Source organism: Manis javanica, chromosome 6 (assembly GCF_040802235.1).
Source record: "Manis javanica isolate MJ-LG chromosome 6, MJ_LKY, whole genome shotgun sequence".
Classification (NCBI taxonomy): Eukaryota; Metazoa; Chordata; class Mammalia; order Pholidota; family Manidae; genus Manis; species Manis javanica.
In genome coordinates this window covers 143,209,216-143,229,135 of record NC_133161.1, presented here as the reverse complement: position 1 = coordinate 143,229,135, position 19,920 = coordinate 143,209,216, and the positions used below count along the sequence as shown (strand labels likewise).

Below are 19,920 nucleotides of genomic sequence, written 5' to 3'. Positions count from 1 at the left end.
GAATGGGTGCCTGTTGGTAAACCAGGGTACTGGGGATGTCACACCTCCTGGAGAAAGTGAGATGCTCTCTGCAGAGCGCTACCACCCGTGGTGGCCTTCCCACATTGGTCTCAGCCATCAGCATGAGGCATTCCTTCCAGACCTGTTCAAAACACCCCTCAGCCTAGGAAAACACTCCCCTGTACTCATCTGTGGCTGTGACCTGACCTTCAGCTGTTACTGGGTTCCTGTAAAACATTATATACGTAAGAATTCACATACACACGCACACACACACAAACACATGCAGGCATGCACATTTTAAAAAAATTTTAATGAGAAAGTTTTCATTGATAAGGAAACAAGCTGTCAGGAATCTGTTCTTCAAAATACAATAATGCAACTTCCAGAGAACAGTCGGGGTTGGTTCAAATTCTACTCACAGTCTCACAACTTCTGTAGGGGTAAGGGTTGTGTGAGTAGTGATCAGACTCAGACATGGGGAGGACCCCAGGGCATTGAAACATCTTCAGTCAATAGCCTCCAGGTATTAGGCACTATACAGGCACATCTGTGCTCTCCGAGAACATTCAGGCCTTTGGAGATTCAGGCCACATACATGGACAGTGGCAGGACAAGGGCTGTCACAAAGCCATGCACACTCGTAGTAACATATTCGGTGTTGGTCTGCACTCTGCCATGTGGCCGTACCCCACCTTTTCTTCACCTTGGTTCCCTTGCTGTTACAATAGTGGAATGCACTCCTGTTGGGAGTGGGGCTCCTTAGGATTTCCCTTCCTGGAACAGTTACTAGAAGAGACTTACAGGTCCTTCTGGGAACCTGCCCCACGCCAGGGTTCCCAGCCCTTCCTGCCATGTCAGCTAAGGCCCCAGCCAGCCAGGCAGTGCCATGGGGTGGAGTGAGCCAGGTGTGCAGTTAGTTAGAGTTTGTGGCGGGCATCAGGAACCAGGTGGCCTCTAATCCCCTATAATCCTGACATTTGTTTGTTTTATGAAATACCCTTTCAGCAAAATGTTTCCACCACTTCACTTTGGGTTTATGATACATGATTCCTTGGATATGTTTAGAGTAGCATTTCCCAAAGAATGTTCAATAGTACTGCAAGATACTCATAAGTTTTCTGCGGAAAAAGTTATTCCTTTGTCAACACATTTGGAAGGTTCTGGGTCAAACAAAATTAAACAAGCTGCTTTGCTGCAGGACTTCTTTAAGCCTTTAATATGTAAATGGGCATTATGAGTCTTGAAAAGGCAGATAAAATGCACGATGTATTCTAACCTTATTTGAACATGGAACCTTGTTTTCATGAAATCTCTACTAATATCACCTGGAAAAGCTAGTGTCCTGAGAAGCACACTTCAGGAAATACTGGCTCAGGAGATTTTTTGTTATATAGGAAGTGGTGGTGTTTCAGCCATTTCCCACATTTGTTTAGAAGGCAGTTTTCAATAGCAGCAGGAGAGTCTATGTTTAGTCATAGGGAAGCATTTCCTAACTTGAGGCTGCTTAGGGAGTAGAATCCCGAGTGTCCTGAGAAGTTATGATAAGAGAGCACACAGCCTCCTTTCTTGTCCTTTTACAAGCTCTCCAGTCATTATAAATAGAATGAATTAACAAGGAAGCTCCTGGATCTTTCTAACTTGAAGGAGCCTTTGAAAATAGGGTATAATTGAGGGATAAGGGAAGAATTAAAAGGCAAGAAGACAGACTGGCTGACTTCCAGATGATCTGTCTCTAAGTGTCTGTAATGAACTCATTCATTCTTACTCCGGCCAGAACATCCGTTGGAAGGAAACACCTTCCAAACTCAGGTTTCCAAGGTGAGTAGGACTGAAGGAGTCGAGGGCCAGAGGCTTCCTGAGACCTCACTCTACTATTTCAGTAACTGTCGTACATGGAGCACGTCTCATGTGCTGGATATGATGCTAAGCCTAGTGCTTGCATTTCACCTGTTCCTTGAAACAGTCTGCCAGGTTGCTGTCACGATGGTCCCCATTTTACAGTATGAGGCTGTGAAGCCCAGAGGGTTGAAGGCCTTTCCCTATTGACTATGGCCCCCTACTGCCTCCATCAATCTGTAGATGTCCAAGATGCCTTCTTTGAACTGGGCCTCCTTCTGTCAGGCTCGGGGAGAGGAGAGAGGAGGGATCATGAGCTGCCCAGAGACAAGGAAGCCGGGGGAGAGGGGATATCTTCCAGCTTCCCTGACACCACCCGTGGCTGGTGAGGTGCCTCAGTCATCTGACAGCTGCCTGGCTCTGCGCCCCTGCCACCCCACCCCCTTGCCAGATGCCTTGCTTCTCATTAGTCACGTGCCCCCTTGTGCCTGCTGCGAGCCTGCAGCACATGGCAGCTGCCCTGTTAGACAGGACGTGACAGCAGCTTATGAATCAATATGGTCTCTGGCACATCTGTGCTCCCTGAACAGGAACGTGGCAGGATCGAAAATATACTTAATCCTCATCTGACTCCACACTGTCAGAGGGTCGTGGCACCAAAGGAACCTTTGTAACTTCATTCTGCCAGCTGCAGCTGATGGGGCTGGACTCTGAGCAGGAGATCTCAGGTTGGCAGCGTGAGGCCTTGGCCCTGGCTGTAGGTGTGAGTGAGGATGCCGGGGACATGTCGGCGCCTGGAGCAGGACACGTCAGCAGGACATGACCTGATTCTCTGGAGGGGAGGGCCGGGGGCTGAGTGGCCGAGGGGTTAGTTCTGGGTCTGTGACTACCGTGTGCCCAATGGCTGGGGAGCTGTGTGTGAGGCACTTGGAATGAACGTGTGGTGCATGTGACTTCAGTGCACAAAGATGACCTCACCCACGGCTGAAGGCATCATTCCGGGAGCGAGGATTGGAGAGCCACACGATTGACACCCTCCTGCCTTGTGTCTGTGTACAGGGCCAGCGGGGAGCTTGGAGGTCCAGGGCGCCGAGCTCAGCCCTGCCTGAGGGTGGCTGTTCTTCTCCTTCTGCCACTAAGTAGCCCCACTGGGCCTCACCCCTGCAGGTTGTGCTTGCTGAGATAACCTGGGTGATTGGAGGAGGGCTGGATGTCCCGGAAGAATTCCCTTGAGCTTCCTAATATCATTGCCTCACATGAGGGTCCTCTCCCTGGTTCAGAGTAGCAGCCCCCCAGTGCCAGCCCCCCGCAGATACCTGAAGTAAATGCACTTGTTCACTTAACAGTCTGTCTCGCCCACTAATGTACATGCTCCTGGGAGCAGGAAATGTGGCTTGTTCATATCTGCTGGGCCTAGAACATCTGTGCTTGTGTCCAGCATATAATAAGCACTTAAATATTTGTTAAATGAATGAAAAAATAATAATAAATGAAGGCACAACCCTACCTGCAGACCGACAGGTTGAGATTCTTGGAAAGTAAACTTGATGTTGTCTTTCCTTTGCTGACAGTCCCTTCAGGTCCCGTCACCTACAGGATAAAGTTGCAGCTCCATTGCCTGGCATCAGGCCCCTGCGCTCTGCCCCTACGACCTCTCCAGCTTCATTTCCCCCTGTTCCCCCACCCCCATGCCTCCTCTGTGCTAACCCGGCAACACAAACCTGGGTGTGCATAAGACCTTGGGACCTGCTGAACATGCAGGCCCCTGGCCCTCCTCTCCAGAGAATTAGTTCAGTTTGGCTTGGGGTGAGGTGCAGGAATCGTCACTTTTTGTAGATACCTGGGTGCGTCTGATGGCAGGCATTCCACAGGGCCACACTTTGAGGAATCATGCTTCTGTTAAAGCACAGGACAGGCAGCTGACTGAAAGGGTCACACACTTCCTCACCACAGGCCTTTGTATCCATGGTAACTTCTGTCTGGCATAGCCTTTGTCCATCCACATTTTCCACCCAGAAAACATTTGTGCGTCTTTCAAGACTCGGCTCAAGAGCCACGCTTCTGTGGACACTGTGCCGCCTCCACCGGGCACACCAGTGTTCTCTCTCTCTCTCTGGTGCCTCTTACACACGCCTTTCTTAGAGACCATCCTGCTCATTTCTCCTTTTTTCCCTCGCCCCGACACTGAGCTCTCAGAAGAACAGCTCTTAGGTATCTCTGGACCCTCATACCTAGCAGACTGCCCGGCAGTAAGTGTTCCTTTGACTAGAATGAGATGCCCGCTCCCCACACTGCTTCCCATCCTAACTCGGTTCTGCTTCTGACCGTCTTTCTAGGAGTTCTCGCTCCAGAGGATGGACAGCCTCGTCGATGATCGTGTCAACATCCTAGGATTTTCCATTTTCAACCAGTCACATGCGTTCTTCCAAGAGTTTGCCCAGAGCCTCAACCAGTCCTGGCAGGAGAACTGTGACCACGTGCCCTTCACCGGGCCTGCGGTAAGTACCCACCAGGGCCCCTCCCTGATGCCCCTTCTGTGGACCAGCCACTGGGGCGCAAGGCCCCTGGAGTCCAGACGTCTCCAGTCCCAGCCACACACAAAGAGATGTGTGGGGGTGTTGGGAGGGGGTCGCAAGAGAAGAGGTTGGCCGGGAGTGAGCTGTAGACAGCGGGCGGGTGGGAGAGTCAGCGGGGAGAGCTGTGTGGACGCACGAGCTCTCGTTTGGTGGCGTCTGCGTGTCTCCTGTGGCTGGTCTCCTGACGCTGCTGTTGCCGAGAACTGCCTGAGTTTTGGCTCCACAGATCCTGCAGTCGGAAGGGACTCCTGGCTGATGTGCTCCCTCACCTCTCAGATGAGGAAACTGAAGCCCTGACCAGAAATGGGGTGAGGGTGGGGACACGCGGGTCTTGTTCCAGGGCAAACACTGATCCCTTGTCAGGGAGAAACTAGATTCTGAGACGCCTGACTCCTGGCGCAGCGCTCTTTCCATCGCACTGAGTAGGAGCGCCTCCAGAGAGCTTCTCTGTGCACTCGCCACGTTCTCCCCGTTGTACTTCCTTCCCCTGCTGGGCGGGGGATGAAACAGAGGTTTCCGTGGTGGCCTCCATTGGGTTTGATGGCCTCACTCTGGGGCCGGTCAGGAATGTCTGCTTGGGTCCATCTGTTAAAAGGCAAGTTCTCAGTTGACCAGGATTGCGTGGCTTCTGGGTCCTGTCCTAGCCATGTCACACGTAAGCCTCCCAGAGCCCCATAAAGCAGCTCAGGCGATGCACATGTAACTTTCTGGGGTAACCACTGTCAGAAGCTCCACTTTTCAGGTGATGAAACTGAAGCCTGGCAGGGTCACCCAGCTAGTACGCAGAGGAACTAGGATGAGAACCCAGGCCCTCTGGCTTTATAGTTCTAACGCTGCACTCTTTTGCCCCTTATAGGACCATCCTTCCCTCGCTGCTGTAAACTGGCTGGGCTAAAGGAAAGCAGTTCATGGGTGTTCGTGGAGTGAATGTATGAATGAGTGAGGCAGGTGGGATACTGAGTGAGAGATAGGAAGAAATGGGAAAGAATTAAGCCAGGAGATGGCAGTGGAACTGGGTGCCCTCCTAGAGTGGGACATCCTCTGAGGGGCTTTTCAAATAGGAGGGGGGCCTGTCTTTGATAAGACCTGTCCAGAGGCAAGGAACCTGCACCAATGGGCACCTAATTTGTGGTTGGCCAAGGGGGTGACCCAGCGCTAGGCCTGCTGAAGGCAGGGGCATGGTCAAAGTGACCTTCCACCAGCCTTTGTGCCTTTGTATGGCGTCGCCTGGTGGGAATCTTGGGAAGGGAGATGTACACAGGGCGCCAAAGCTTGTGCAAAGCCCAGGGATCAGGGGAACCAGACAGCAGCAAAGTGCTTGGGAGCTGACTGTTATGAAAGGTTTACAGAGCACTTTTTGACCTAAAAGAGGTAGGAATCCACAGGCAGGATTTGGTGGGGGTGAAACATGGAGGGAGGGGGTCCTCCTCCATGAATCGATCCCTCAAGGGACAGGGAGGGATGTCCCCCAGCACAGGGGCACAGGCAGGACCAGGCTCATCCCCCCTCCTGTCCTCGGTGGGTCTGTGTTCTTGTGGGCACCCCGCCAGTGTTCTGATGAGGTGCTGATGGACTTGAAAGATTTGCAAGAGTGTTAGCAAGGGACACAAAACGTACTGTGGCCTCCCTAGCCTAAACCCTTCCATGTTCGGCATCTGGCTTCAGAAAATCAACGGCTCCTCTGCCATGATCCCTGCTCCTCTTGGGGTGTTTCGGCCCCTGCGTGAACGCTCACACCGACCACGAGCAGGCAGATGAGAGGCTCCTGGGACCTGGTCGGATGGCCTGTAGGGACAGTGTACAGGCGGCGGTGCCTTCATGAGGCTGTGGGGCTGGCTCTGGCCATAGGCACGGGTGCTAAAAAGCGTGTTAGCCTTGCAGGCACTTGGATTCAAATACCGGCCTTGACAGTTTCTTGCTATGGGATCTTAGGTAGTTGTGTGTCCGCCTTCTGGGCCTTTCTTTATCTGTAATTTTGAGCTAATTATGCTTGACTGTTGTGGAAGATTGTTGTGATGATAACATAGGGTAAGATTCTATCTTCAGGTAGTAGTTACTCATCAGATGTATCGATTTAATGTTCTATATGCCAGCCACTAGGACAGGCATTAGCAAATATATCAGGTGGTTTTGCTATGTAAAGTGTGTATGGAATAACCAACCCCAAAATCTCACTAGCACACAGCAATGAGAATGTATGTAGCTCCTGCCTCTGAGCGTCTGCTAGGGATCTGCTAAGCTGAACTGGCTCAGCTGGGTGGCTCTGCTGATCTGCCTGAGTTCAATCAATGCATGGGGGTCAACTGATCTAGGCTGGGGCGGCTCTGCTGCACGTACCTCTCATCCTTCCCCTGGCGCAGCAGGTGGGCTAGCCGGGCATACCCTTGTGGTGGCAGAAAGGTGGTAAAGCAAGTGATAACATGCAAGACCTCACTGTCCTGGGCCCCCGGCACATACACTGTAACTTCCACAATATTTTGTTGGCCAAAGAAAGTCACAGACAAACTCAAAAGTCAGAAAACAGTGAAACAGACGCTACCCACTTAGAGAGGAACAATGCCCAGTCCCATGGCAGAAGGGCCGAGTCCAGGGTGGGGTGGAGGAGTGAGGCCGTCATGCAGCGCGTCATGGCGAAGAAGAACCCAGGTCACTGTCCTCGGGGTTCCTGATGTGGGAGCAAGATCTGCCTGCACCTCTGGGAAAGTGCTTCCGAGAGGGGTGCTACTCCTGGGGGAAGCCCCCCAGTTCTGCCTGGCATGATCAGTGAAGGCTTTCCAGAGGAGGGGAAGCAAGGACCTCGCTGCTGCTCATTCACTGTGTGTGGGATGCTGTGCAGGGCATATAGGCATCCGGGAGGAGCAGGGCCAGATGTCCTGTCACATGGAAGCAGCCCTCCTGACCTCATTTTTCTCCTTCCCAATCCAGTCTCAGACCTGCCCAAGCCCCTGCATGTTATGCCCCCCAAGAATACTGGCTGGGAAGAGGCATGCAGAGGGCAGGCGGGGTCACCGGAGGCCCCCTCCGAGCTGGGGGGCAGAGAACAAGGGTGAAAGGCTGTTTCATGTGGCCAGTGTGAGGGAAATAAATGTGAGCCATAGACCTAGAATCGGTCACCAATGGGGGACAACCAGTCCTGGGTCACAGATTCTGGTTCTACTTCAGTGAGTTGTCTCTTGGCCACGGGTTTTCTAGCCAGTGAAATCGGGATGTGCATTCTTTCTAGCTTAGGAGATGGGGCGCCCATTCCGCTTGCTTTCACCTGGGCACAGAGCTCGGAGAATGCTGTGACGTTCCCGTGGAATCATCCCACCTTGACCTTTCTCTCCTCCTCATGGCATCCTAATAGCAGATAAGAGTGGCATGCACCACTTTTTGGCAAATGAGGAAACTGAGTCGCAGAAGAGCTAGGTGGCATGCTGGGGTCTCCAGAGGTCAGCCCGGACTAGAGCTTCAAACTGCCTTTTGGTGCCAGAGTCTTCCAGCCAAGGTCTGTGTGGCCTCCGAGGAGGAAGTGGGGTATTTCAGACACCCCTGACCTCGCACGCAGTACCGGGGAAGGAGGCTCACAGCTTCAAACGGCAGCAAATCTTTCTCAAGGTTTCTCACTTTAGCAACTGCCTTTTGAAAAGCAGCGCCTCGCCCCGGCTCTCTGGGGGCTGAAACTCCTTCCCAGCACGAACAGCCGGGCTCTTTCACGTGCGGGGGAGCTAGAAGGGAGGCATCGTCTGTTCCAGGGGACAAGGTTGGTGTCGCCTCCGCATCCAGCCTCTGCCAAGGCTGTGATGTCTCCACCTCTGAGGGGACCGGCTCTCTCCCTCCCCCTGCTCACCTGCAGTGCCCTTTCTCTCTCCATCTCAGATCCTCTCCTCTCTTCTTTCTTTCCTTATCTTCTGCCCTCGCTGTTCCCTCCATGCCTTACCTTCTCCCTGTAACCCCCTTCCTTCCTTCTGCCCTTCACTCTCTCCCGCACTTGACGCGTCTCCCCGGCTCTGGCGTTTCTCCTCTCCTATTTCTTTCCTCCCCGATGTGCGTGCGGGTGTTCCTCCCCCTTACATTCCCAGTCGGCGGTATTGCTGGAAAGGTGGCCCGGTTCTAAGGGAGTGGCTGAACTGAGGGGTGACCACAAAAGCCAGCCCAGTGCCACCCACCCCTGCTGCCCCTGCCAGGTGGCTGACGGCCACAGCCGCTTCTTCCTTGAGCCAATGCAAACAGAAGAAGGATGTCCTGAATGGAGACACATAGCCACTGGTTTCGCATGCCATTTCCATTAATCACACTGCAAAGAACAAAATCGTAGGAAATCATTAAAATTACAGATGGCTAGATTAAGTAATTAGAATTTAGGCTAAAACAGATGTTTGTAATTAAGTGTTTATTTCATTGACTAAAACCCAGATTGTAAAGCCTGTTTCCTGAGATCTTAATGGTTCCTGCCCTAGTATTATAGTGGGGGGCAGAGTTTAAGCTACAGAGATTCAGAGACAAATGGGCGTCAGCAAGGACTCTGGGAATCCAGTGATCGGGCGATGTTGGTGGGGTGAGGGTTACAGGTATGTGTTTAGAAGATATTCTTATTTTTATCTCAGTGGATGGGGGAAGAAACTCAGCCACAACTCTGAGTCAGATTGATTCATCTTAATTTATACAGCGTCTTTCATTCCCCTGAACAATTTACAAACAGCTCAAAAGAAAATAACAATGGAGAACCAAATGAAAATATAAAAACAGGAGAATCGAGGGTTCCTTGCCAAGCAGCTCTTTGGTGCCAAGAAAGAGGAGAGGATTTTAAATGAGAATTGAGCCATGTGAGGGATTTAATATTTAGAAGAGACACAGGGACGGGCGAAGCCAAGACCAGGCACGCAGGACAGGAAGGAAGGGACAGGAAGGCAGGGAAAGGCAGAGGGCGGAAGGGAAGGGAACCAGGAAGAAGCAGGGGCGGGGGGCCCGCGAGCCCAGCTGCGGAGACATGGACACGTGGAGCCCTGTTTTGGTACCAGCACTGTCTTTGCCTCACTGCGGTCCTAAATGCTTTCTAGAGGTGAATTAGCAAGTAACAGCAGAGGGAGAAAGCGGTGAGGGGGCAGAGGGTGCTGGGGGCCGGACATCTGCGTGAGATGGAAAAGCTGATGAGGCAGAGGGGACAGGCCCTGCCCAGCACCCTGGGAGGGGAAATTGGTGGGGGGAGGAGCCTGGCGGCTGGGAACAGATGCTGGAGGGGCGCCGGGTGGGCCGCCAGGTCTCAGAGATGCAGTTGGAGGGTGCAGGGCAGAGGCCTGGGCACATTTCCAGGAGCATTCGGGAGAGGGGCGGGCTGGCTGGGAAGAAGAAGGTGGCCGGGGCTCTGGCGGTGTCCGCTCAGCTCAGCCCAGGCTGAACCACGGGGAGGATCCATGAAGTCCAGAGCACAGTGGGACATGTCACTGTGTCACCTCCCTGAAGGCAGGAGACAGACGGAGAGGACACGGAACCGTGAGGATGCTCCGTCCGTCCGCTCCCTGCCCCTGGCATCCTTTGCTGGAGTCGTAATTACTAGAAGCACTCGAAGAATCCCGAAGTCCCCGGAGCTGGAGATGCCAAGGAGCACTGCTAACAGGCGCACGCTGCTCTCCCAGCATTCGGATCGTTTGCTAACAAGAGAGCATCAGCCAAGAAAACCGCACCCCAGATGGAGGAGTGGGAATAGTGACAACCACGCGCAGGAGAGAGCCGGGGCCTGGTGGGAGGACGTGAGGAATGTGCGACGGCTGCAGCTGCAAGTCGGTGGCGATGCAGGTCTCTCGCGACCAGCGGAGAGCCCCCTGGAAAGGAGCCTCAGAGAGGGGAGGAGGCCCAGGACTCTCTTCTGGGAGGGAGGGGCACGGTTAGGGTGCCCTCAACTTCCAGGAAGGAAATCTTGAATTAAACGGCCTTATGCAAAAAATGGAAATGTGTGACTTTGTGGCACAGCCAGTCGGGAGGCAGGGCAGACTCGGGAGTGCTTCCCCTGGGAACCTGGGTTCTTAGCATCTCTGCTCTGCCACACGTCATCCTCAGGTAGCAGCTTCACCCTCAGGCTGGAGCCCCAGCGGCTGCCGCAGGTGCAGGCACCCCGTCCTGACAAAGGAGAGTCCAGAGGAGGAGGCAGGACTGCCTGAGAGGCAGGGGCTCCTTAAGGAGCAAGCCCTCCGTGGTCCTCCCATCGGTCAGAACTGGGCCACTGCCCAGGCCAGGTGAGGGGACTGGATGACCCTTGGACCACTTGGGCTCATCTGGGAGCTGGGCTGCCTCGGCTGCCCCTGAAGCACAGGGCTGCATGGAAGAGGGGATGCTACCTGCACAAAATGGAACTGTGTTAGGGTGGAAGTAGGGGAGAAGGGGTGCTAGGGAGGCAGCCAGTGGTGTCCCTCCTGCCCCGTCTGTCCTGCCCTTGTGATCCTGTCCCAACAAAAATTCCAAGGGACTCATCACTGAGGCCAAACAACCCATCAGACCAGGAGGAGGCGAAGCAGGTGGTGACCAAATGCAGGGCAGCAGAGAGACCTGCCACCACCCCTGCCCGCCCAGCTCTGGCCGGAGTCTCATTCTCCTCTCCTCTGTCTGCTCTTGAGAAGGGCTGCATGGGAGGCCAGGCACAAAAACAAACCTGACAGAGCAACAGCGCCCCAGCCAGCATCTCAGGAGGACCCTCGTCAGGAGGCCGGGAGAAAGACCAAGGCCCCGAGAGGGACAGACGCCGCTGGGGAAGGGGGGCTGGGGCTCCAGGCCTGGCCCCGCCTCTGCCTCTCTCGTGCTGATTTTGGGCAGGAAGAGAAACTCTTTGCGCCTCATTTGTAAAATAAGAGAGCTGGACTCGTGGATTTCTAGGATCCCGTCTAGTCCCACACACTGGCATTTTGAGAACCTCAGAACAGAGAGATTAGCTGGGAGACAAGGGAGAAGGTGGGACAGAAATTAGTAACTTAAATAGCCAAAGTGAAGGGTCTAGAAGCCAATATCACTAGGGGTAACTAACCCCCTCTCAGGCAGATGTTTGTCTAAGCTGGAAACGGTGGATGGCATTCCTAATCTCCATGTGTATTTTGGGCAAGGAAATGTGAGAGGTCCATTAATAAAGGAGCCACACATGTCAGGGGAAAATGAATTATGTGCAAAGGACAAGGACAGTTGCAGGCTTGGCAAGAAGCGTCAAGCACCATACAGGGGAGCCTCGAATAAAATGAAGAAGGAGATAAGCTGCAAAGGGGAAGGGCACTGGGATGGAGAAGGCGGAGGGAGAATGATGGATGGGAGGCTCACGGGAACGTGGTGGCTCAGTGTGGCTCCCCGTGGCTCAGCAGGACTACAAAGGTTTCTGAGGACCCTGATTGCACCATGTAGGTGCCATTACCTGCTCGGCCTTTAGGTCACAGCTGGCTTTGGCATTCGAGACACAAAGTAGGGATGATATGGCGCCAGGAAGGCAGAAGACCCAGTGCAAGCAGAGGGAACATAATGGCTCCTGCCTGGCTGGATGGGTCTGCGGAGAATGGGAGGTGCTGAGGTCACAGGACTGCCAGGTGCAGGAGGGCCTGAGTCAATGAGGGAAGAGAAGAAAGGAAGCAAGTGGAAGAAAGAAAAGCAAGAGGGTGGGGGGAGCGGGAAATAATACGCTGGCTTAGCAGTTCTGCAATGCAAACGGACCCCAGTTGTGGCAGAGAAACTTTATTTGACTGTTTTCCCCTGTAATTGGCCTTTTAGAAAGATTATCCCAACAGCCCATCCAGTTCCTATTACTGGCGTCCTTGCTGAACAGGTAGCAGAACTTGATGGACGTAAGTCACCCATCCCTGCCTGCTTTCAGCCTGGTAGCTCCCTGTCCCTCCCACTCCCCACAGCCCCGGCTCAGGGATGCCTGTGCCCGCACACCTGCTGACACCTGTCTGCTCGGGGGTGCACAGCCACCGCCTTCAGAAGTGGTGATGCTGGCGGTTGACAGAGCAGTTTCACTGACCTGCAAGGCTGGGCGGCTGCCCTCATTTACAGGAAACTTCACTCCGACGTTCATCAGCGTGCCTGGGGTCACTCAGCACAGAGAGGGCTGGGGTCTCCACTCCGGGGTTAGTCTTCCTGGTTCCAAGCCCTTTGCCCTGCACCCTGCTGCCTCAAGCTGCTTACACTCTGTCTGCAGAGCTTGAAAGAGTCCCAGAAGTCACCAGGTGGTCTCCCTGCCTCCAAGCTTGGAGGGGCAGGTGTCCCAGAGCCCGGCTGGTAGGAAGAAGGTGCTAAGAAGTCACGTGGAGAGCGCTGTCCAGGAGGGGCGGTACTGAATCGCCCACAGTGGAGGTCACGCTTCAGTGAAGGAACTGGCTTCTTCTAGGAGGAAACAATATCATGGGGGTCTTCTGGGAGGAAGTGACCTTCAGCTGAGCCTCGCAGAACAGAAAAATATGGTGGGAAAGTCCAGGTCCCTTTCCTCTTCCTGAGAGAGACAGCCCCACCCACTACTTGGGCTTCCTGAGAGCAGTGGAAGTTGCTACTTCCCTGGAGTGAAGAGAGGAAAAGATACCCTTGAAACCATTTTAGGCCCAAAGGGGTAGGTTGAGGCACCAATACAGAGACCCTCTGCCAGCGTGTCTGCCTCGGGCAAGCGGCTGGACTCTAAGGGGAAGTGGGGCCCGGCCCGGAGGCAGGAGGTGGGTCAGGGACGACAAAGATGCGCCCTTATTTCCCCCTTGTTTTGCTTTTCTCTCTTCCTCTTCCTTCCTCTCTCTGTGCCTGCCCCCCACCCTCCCGCCCACTGCACTCCCTCTCCCAGCTCTCCTCGGCCCTGCTGTTTGACGCCGCCTACGCTGTGGTGACCGCGGTGCAGGAGCTGAACCGGAGCCAGGAGATCGGTGTGAAGCCCCTGTCCTGCGGCTCGGCCCAGATCTGGCAACACGGCACCAGCCTTATGAACTACCTGCGCATGGTGAGGAGCGGCTGGGGCCCCGCTGGACCGCGCCCTGCCTGCGGGTGGGGACCCTCCTTGCTAGGTTCCTTGTCTCCAGGCCTCCTGGATAAAACGGCGACCTGTGGTGACCCCACTCAGTGCACCGGGGGTCGCATTTGTCCCCTAATCCCTAAAACTCCACCAGGGGGACATGGCTTGGTGCTGTGTGTTCTCCTGGCCGTGCCTTTCTGGTGGGATGGGCGTGGATCTCCAGCCCACAAGGAAGACCTCTCAGGTCAGAGAAGCCGGTGCAGAGTGGCTTGGAGTTGGCATGTAGAGACAGGGTGTCCTCGTTTCTAGTAGGCCTGGTGGTGAATGAGCAGCTGCTCAAAGAAGATAAATGCTGCTAACAGCCAAGGGGCTGCAGAGGGACACAGGGGAGTCTGAGCTGCAGCTCACGTCTTGGCATTGCGTTGGCTCATGCAGCAGCTGTGAGGCCATTGCGTGGGGGGCATCCTTCTGTTTCTCCAGCCCTGGCTGAGTCTGAATTGGTTCTAGAGATAACACATTTGCAGGCACAAAGTCCTGTGGCTGAGAGGTGAGCAGGGGAATGGATCTTGATGGCCTCCCCTCTCTTGAGCACCTTAAATAACACACGTGTGGAATGCTTGCTTGGGGTGAGCTGAAACAGGGGCCTATTTGGTGCTGTAACTCACTCTCTCTTGGACAGGTAGAATTGGAAGGTCTCACTGGCCACATTGAATTCAACAGCAAAGGCCAGAGGTCCAACTATGCCTTGAAAATCCTACAGTTCACAAAGAATGGTTTCCAGCAGGTAAGCCTAGCGGTGCCTCCGTGGTGGCAGATGCCTCCTCTTTGCTCCGTTCTCTGTGCCCGGTCCATTTCCCCTTGGTACTCAGGATGGCCTCCTGCTCTGTTATCCCCAGGAGGACAGGCTGCCTCCTGGCAGGTGGTCTCCCCTCTTCCTGCCACCAGAATCAGCTAGTGGGGTCAGAGACTGTGGCTCTAGCAAAACACCAAGAGGGAGGTGACCATGCTTTGTTGGGGGAGAGGGCCTTGTCCCAGGCCTTGTGTTTTGGATTATTCTATTCCCTGAATCTCATCCTAACCTTGGAACTAGTGTTAGACTCCAGGGATTTCTGGGAAGGCACAGATTGGACCCCATGGGGCTGGGAAGTCCTTTCACTGGAGTAGAAGACCTGCCATTCTCTCTTGTCAGCTCTTTTCTGACCAACCCACACCCACCCGCATGCCCTGCCGTCTGCTACCTCTGCCCCAGCAGCTCGGGGACGTGGTGTCCTTTGCGGCTCCCGTCAGCTCCCTGCTCCTTTTCTCTTCCTCCATTAACCTTCTTACTCACCTTTTCTCCTGTTCTCTTATGTCAGAGGAAATGGGGACTCTGACAGCCACTCCAAGTGCCTGTCTGAAGGTCTCCCAGCTCCCAATTGCCCGAACAGTCAACTCTGTTCTTAGCCTAGCCCTTCTCCAGCCCTAGAAAATCCTGAGAAATAGGGAGTGGTGCACCGATTATAGCAGGATGCAGACATATTGAAGAGCTTCCTCTCAGAGTGGCTGGATAAGAAAATGTACTACCCAAGGGGTTGCAGAAATCACCTTTCCAGTAGATTATTAAGACTCATCATCATCATCTTGTTCTTCACCATCCCTACAGCTTTCATTTTTTAAGCTCTCACAAAGGCTCTATATTGTGTCATATGTCTTTTCTCATTGAACTCTACAGAGTAGGTACTTTTTATTGACCCCCCCACTTTACAAATGAGGAAGCTAAGGCTTAGGGAGGTTGACTGACCTGGCTTGGAACCGTTAGTGATGACAGCTGGTCTTGAACCCAAACACCACTGACTCTGAAGCCCAAGTTTTAACCATTATGACAAATCATGTATCCAGATCACCTTGGGAGTTTGTTAACAATGTGGATTTTGGGCTTCACCCCGCAAGAGTCTGCTTGGGGAGACCTAGGACGGAACCCGGGAACTGACATGGTCATCGAGCACCCAAGGTGCTCCTGATGGAACCCCAGGCTGTGCTGTAGAGGCCCCACCATGTCTACACCTCCAAGTTGGAGGGACTTTGATTCAGCCCTTCTCACTAGATTGGGTGGAGTCCCTTCCAGGAGAACGTTGGTCATGCTGGCCAGGTCACCCTTCTTGGAAGACAACCGGGTAAAAGGAAGGAGACCCAAATGGGGCCAGGAAGTATGGGATGAACGATTACAAAATGGTCATTTCATTTATCTAACAAAGCATTTGTTATGTGTCAGGCACTGTGCTAGGCATGGTGGGAACAAAGCTGGGAGCTCCAGTCCTGCACCGAGAGCAAGCTCAGTCTGCTGAAGAGAGGCAGACAGAGAAACGAATAAGTACAATTTGGAGTTATTATACTCAAACCATGCCCTCGGGCTTCCAATTGCCTGAACAAATGAAGCCCCCAGACTGTAGGGAAATTGCCAAGAAGGCTTTTCCCTGAGTCCCAATGTGCTTGTGGGAAGTGAAGTGAAGAATGCCCTTTTTTAGTAAATGTCTGTTGAGTGCCTGCTCTGTGCCAGGCTCTCTTCTTGGCACAGGTTTAAAAAGAATGGGCAGAGTGTCTGCTCTCTGGAGCCTGTATTCTTGTATGGAGCGGACGATGGGCAAACATATACATATGTAATATAACAGCAATAGTGGGTGAGGTAAATGCTGTGTGGAAAGTAACACAGGACACGGGAATGGGGTGTGTGGAAATGATAACGGTGGGGAAGCAGTAGTTAGGAGAACATAATGCTCAGACTGAGCCCCAGACTCGCTCCATAGAAAGCCCAATCTCGGGCTTCGAAACATCCCCTTGGACCTGTTTTCTGAATGCTCTGGAAAGAGCCCACGTTCAGCACCCACACCATCGAGTGACATCTATGGCAGCAGAGTTGGTGAATGGCCCTGATCCCACTTGCTGATGAGGCTCAAAGTACCTCTCCCCCCGCTCTGCTTCTCAGCAGCCACCGCTCAGGCTGGCTTTTCCCAGCTGCCAGGCTGCAGGATTGCCTGAGTCATTACAGAAGAGCATTGCTAGCCACAAGCCCCCACCCCTCAGCCCCCACCCCAGCCCAGCTCTGCCGTGTATTAAACATAAGCGGCTTCTGCTGCTTCATCACCACACACGATTGGTATAGGGTAGGGCATTCCAGACCCAGGTGTGTCACAACGGCCAGTGGTGTTTGTTTTAAAATGTACATCCCCAGACCCCACAACTGCAACTTGTGAGTTTGTAAAACTGGGTGCATTCCAGGAATCTCCATGTTCTTAACAAGCACCCAAGTAGATGATGATGATAATGCAGTTGTCCACAGAGCATTAGTCAGCTGCATCCCTGTACGTGGAATTTCTTCTGGACCTCCCTGCATCCCACCTCTATCTTTTTGAGCTGCTCCTGAATGGAATCTGCTGCAGAAATGACCCTTAAGGAGGATGGTGTTTTTGACCTTCAGCTTGTAATAATATTCTTTTATTACCCATTTTTCTTCAACAAATCTGGTGACTGTTCCTCTGCTTTCCTGTCTGGCTCAGGTTCCGAGAGCACCAGTGAAAACCGTGCAAGATGTTTCACGGGCACAGATGTCCCCTGCCTGGCTGGTCCCCAGGTCCCATCTCTATCACCAGCCTAGTCTTTGTCTCTTCACAAGTGACTTTCCCCTGCTTGTTACAGGAAGAAGTGGTTTGGGGAGTGATAATTAACTGGGCTCCGCTTCCAGGGTGAGAGGAATGTCAGTGTCTCTGCTCTACTATCTCCCAGTTCCATCCAAGGTGATCCTGGCAGGGGAAGGGAGAGCGACCGGGAGCGGGGAACGATCATCTCTTAGGCACCTGTTGTGTACCCGACACCCCGTGGGCACCCTGCACAGTCACTTCCGCTCTGGAGGACAGGCCTTCAAGGTGGATAAACGCCCATTTCACACATGAGGAAACCGAGGCTCGGAGGGTGAGGAAGTGGCCGAGGCCCACTATTAGCAAGGACTTTGGGTAACAGAGCTGGAACCCACACTCAGGTCACACTTCTGGGTCTCCCCCTCTTGGCTTTTCCCCACTTTCCTGGAATCCCGAAGGCCCCAAATCACAACACTTTATTCAGGTCTGTTGCTTTGCTCCCAGTGACCCACTGGGGCTGGGCTTTCTTTAGTAATGGTGTCTTTACATTTGTATTTTATTTTGTTATTTCTCTTCCTATCTGGTTGAGTGACTATGAAGAGCTGGTTTTGATTATTTAGAAAGCGCCACGCAGGGACCCAGTGGGTTGTAATTGGTAAAATGTCTGAACCAAATGCCATATTCCCTGCCGGTGGCTGATTAAGGGATTATTACCATTTTAAAAATAGTCTTTCAGAATTCAGGGTTATTTTTTACCTATTAAAAAAATACTATTTTGATTGTGTTCAGAAAGGGTTTTCCATTTTGGGATTCTGTGGCACTTCCATTGGAGCATGTTTGGAGAAAATGTTCCCTACAGGGTCCTGCACCTAACCCTTCTGAACCTGGACCATCTCCTGATTATTTGTGGGCATAGATGTCAATAGGATTGCTTCCAGGTTCAGGTTCTCTAACACCATCCCCCAATTTTTGCCTTTTCCATCCCATATTCTCCTGTCTCATCACCCAAAAGATGCCCTGGATAACTTTGGAAGAGTTTAATGATTTGGGTTAAATCATATTTGAAAGAAACGAGGAATAAAGGGAGCGCAGCATTAGAGGGCCCTTAATTTCCCTCGTTTAACGCAATCTAAAGATCAGACATTCTGAGGGGTCCCCAGGCGACTTTGTTAGGGTTGTAATAAGATGAGCATACCTTTCATCTGCAGATTGGAAATGGCTTAACAGGCTCTAATTAAGCCTCTGGGAAACAGAGGGTGGAGGCGGGCATTTGACATCCCTACCTAAACTTTTTTATCCGAGCACTGTATATCACAATGACGGCACCGCAGTATCTTCCTCTATGCAAGGAAGACGGGAATCCCTCTCCGTTTGGCCTCGCTAATCCCAAGGATTATTGATGGCACTCTCTCCTGCTTGCCTATGGTTAGGTCAAAGCTGGCTCTACTGATGCAATAGTAATAACTGCTAACATTTATTGGGTGTGTCCTACGTGATGCCTGTGCTGGGTGGCCTTCATATGTATTTAAATTTTCTCATCTTTTTGTCAACCATCTTGCAGGTAAAGAAACTTGAGACAGAGAGGGATAGTGTCCATGTCCATACAGCTAGTAAGTTCCAGAACTGAGTGCAGGCCTGGCTGTTATCAAAGCCCAGGGTCTTTCCACTTTGCAGTGTTGGAGGAGACCCGTAGGCCTCTGGTCTAATCCTCCAACCCAGTGCAAGAATGTTCTCCATGGTGTCCCTGAGACAGATAGACACCGAGCCTCTCCTTGAACATGTCCTGGGCTGAGGAATGCTCAGCCTCTCAAGGGACACATTCCCAAGCATGCCAGGTACTGGGCCAAAATCTGCCTCCTAATTTTGCCCCGTGAAGCAACCAGAGAAAGACGGCTTGCTTGCCTTTTTTTTTTTTTTTGATTAGTTCTTCAAATATTTGAAAACAGTTTGATTTCACTTTATTCATTTGTTCATTCCTGAAATTTAGCATAGCAGTTTTGAGGATTTTGAGGATCTCCTCTAAGTCAAGAGCTGGGAATGCAGGATACATGAGTCCTAGTTCCTTCCTGAGCTTATAGTCTTTTGGGGAAGGGGAAAACTGCAGTTGTCCATATGTGAACAGTGCTTCCGCTGTTCTGCCCTCTGAATTTTTTCCTTCCCCAGACAGGGGCCCAAAGCTGTTCTCAACACACCGTGGGCTTCAAGGCTTTCACCACTGATGCTTTTCGGTTCATCTGGGTCTTTATTAAATAAGAGACCCAAATTAGGGACCACACTCCAGATGGGGCTGAATGGTCTAGAGCTGGCAGCTCTGTGGGACTGTCAGCTTCCTCACTTGAAACGGGAGATTTCTCTTCCCTGTATGAGCTTGCTAACTGGAATTGAGTCTTCTAATTTTTGATGTGTTCTGAACTCTGGGCCTTAGGGGCCTTAGGGTGAATTAAGTACTCCATTTGCCCCCCCCCCATCTCCTCTAAATACACAAGGATATTTTCCTATGAACTTTTCATAGAAACCAGCCCTGAACCACCCTCTCCTTGGACCTCTGATCCATGTAACTCTGTTCCTATGGAGACAGAGAGATTGGCAGAGCTGAGTAAGAGTGGGCGGGTAAAAAGCCTTGAGAACTGGTGGCCATATTTCACTTTCCAAAGCTGCTACAGACTCAGCTTTTCAAGGGGCTGGTCTCTGGAATGACTTGAGTGTAGTTCTAGCCAGAGGCAGGAGGTTGGACCAGATGGCTTTTATGAGTCACTCTTGCAAACCCAGACCTCAGGGATCCTGTGTCCTCGAGAAGGGTCAGGGAATCCTTCTCCAAGTTCCAAAGTTCCTGTATGTCCTGCCAGTTGCTGGGATGCCAGGCTGCCTCCCTTTACTCTGCTGTTCTGCCATCTTCTCTAGCAGGATCCCATGCACAGCCTGTCTGCACCCTCCCTGGGACATCTGGGGTCTC

At 52.5% G+C, this 19,920-nt stretch overlaps 1 protein-coding gene across 5 annotated transcripts in view; it reads left to right on the top strand.

The window, feature by feature from the left end:
• The window catches only part of GRIK4 (glutamate ionotropic receptor kainate type subunit 4), a 409,820-nt gene that overhangs the window by 301,120 nt on the left and 88,780 nt on the right, over positions 1 to 19,920 (top strand). For 4 of the 5 annotated variants that reach the window (XM_073239594.1, XM_036992846.2, XM_073239596.1 and 1 more), the window contains 3 exons: positions 4,176 to 4,337; positions 13,192 to 13,344; positions 14,036 to 14,140. In XM_073239594.1, the coding sequence (XP_073095695.1) occupies positions 4,176 to 4,337; positions 13,192 to 13,344; positions 14,036 to 14,140 (420 nt within the window). The remainder of the gene's footprint in view (positions 1 to 4,175; positions 4,338 to 13,191; positions 13,345 to 14,035; positions 14,141 to 19,920) is intronic. The other variant, XM_073239593.1, reaches the window with a different exon arrangement.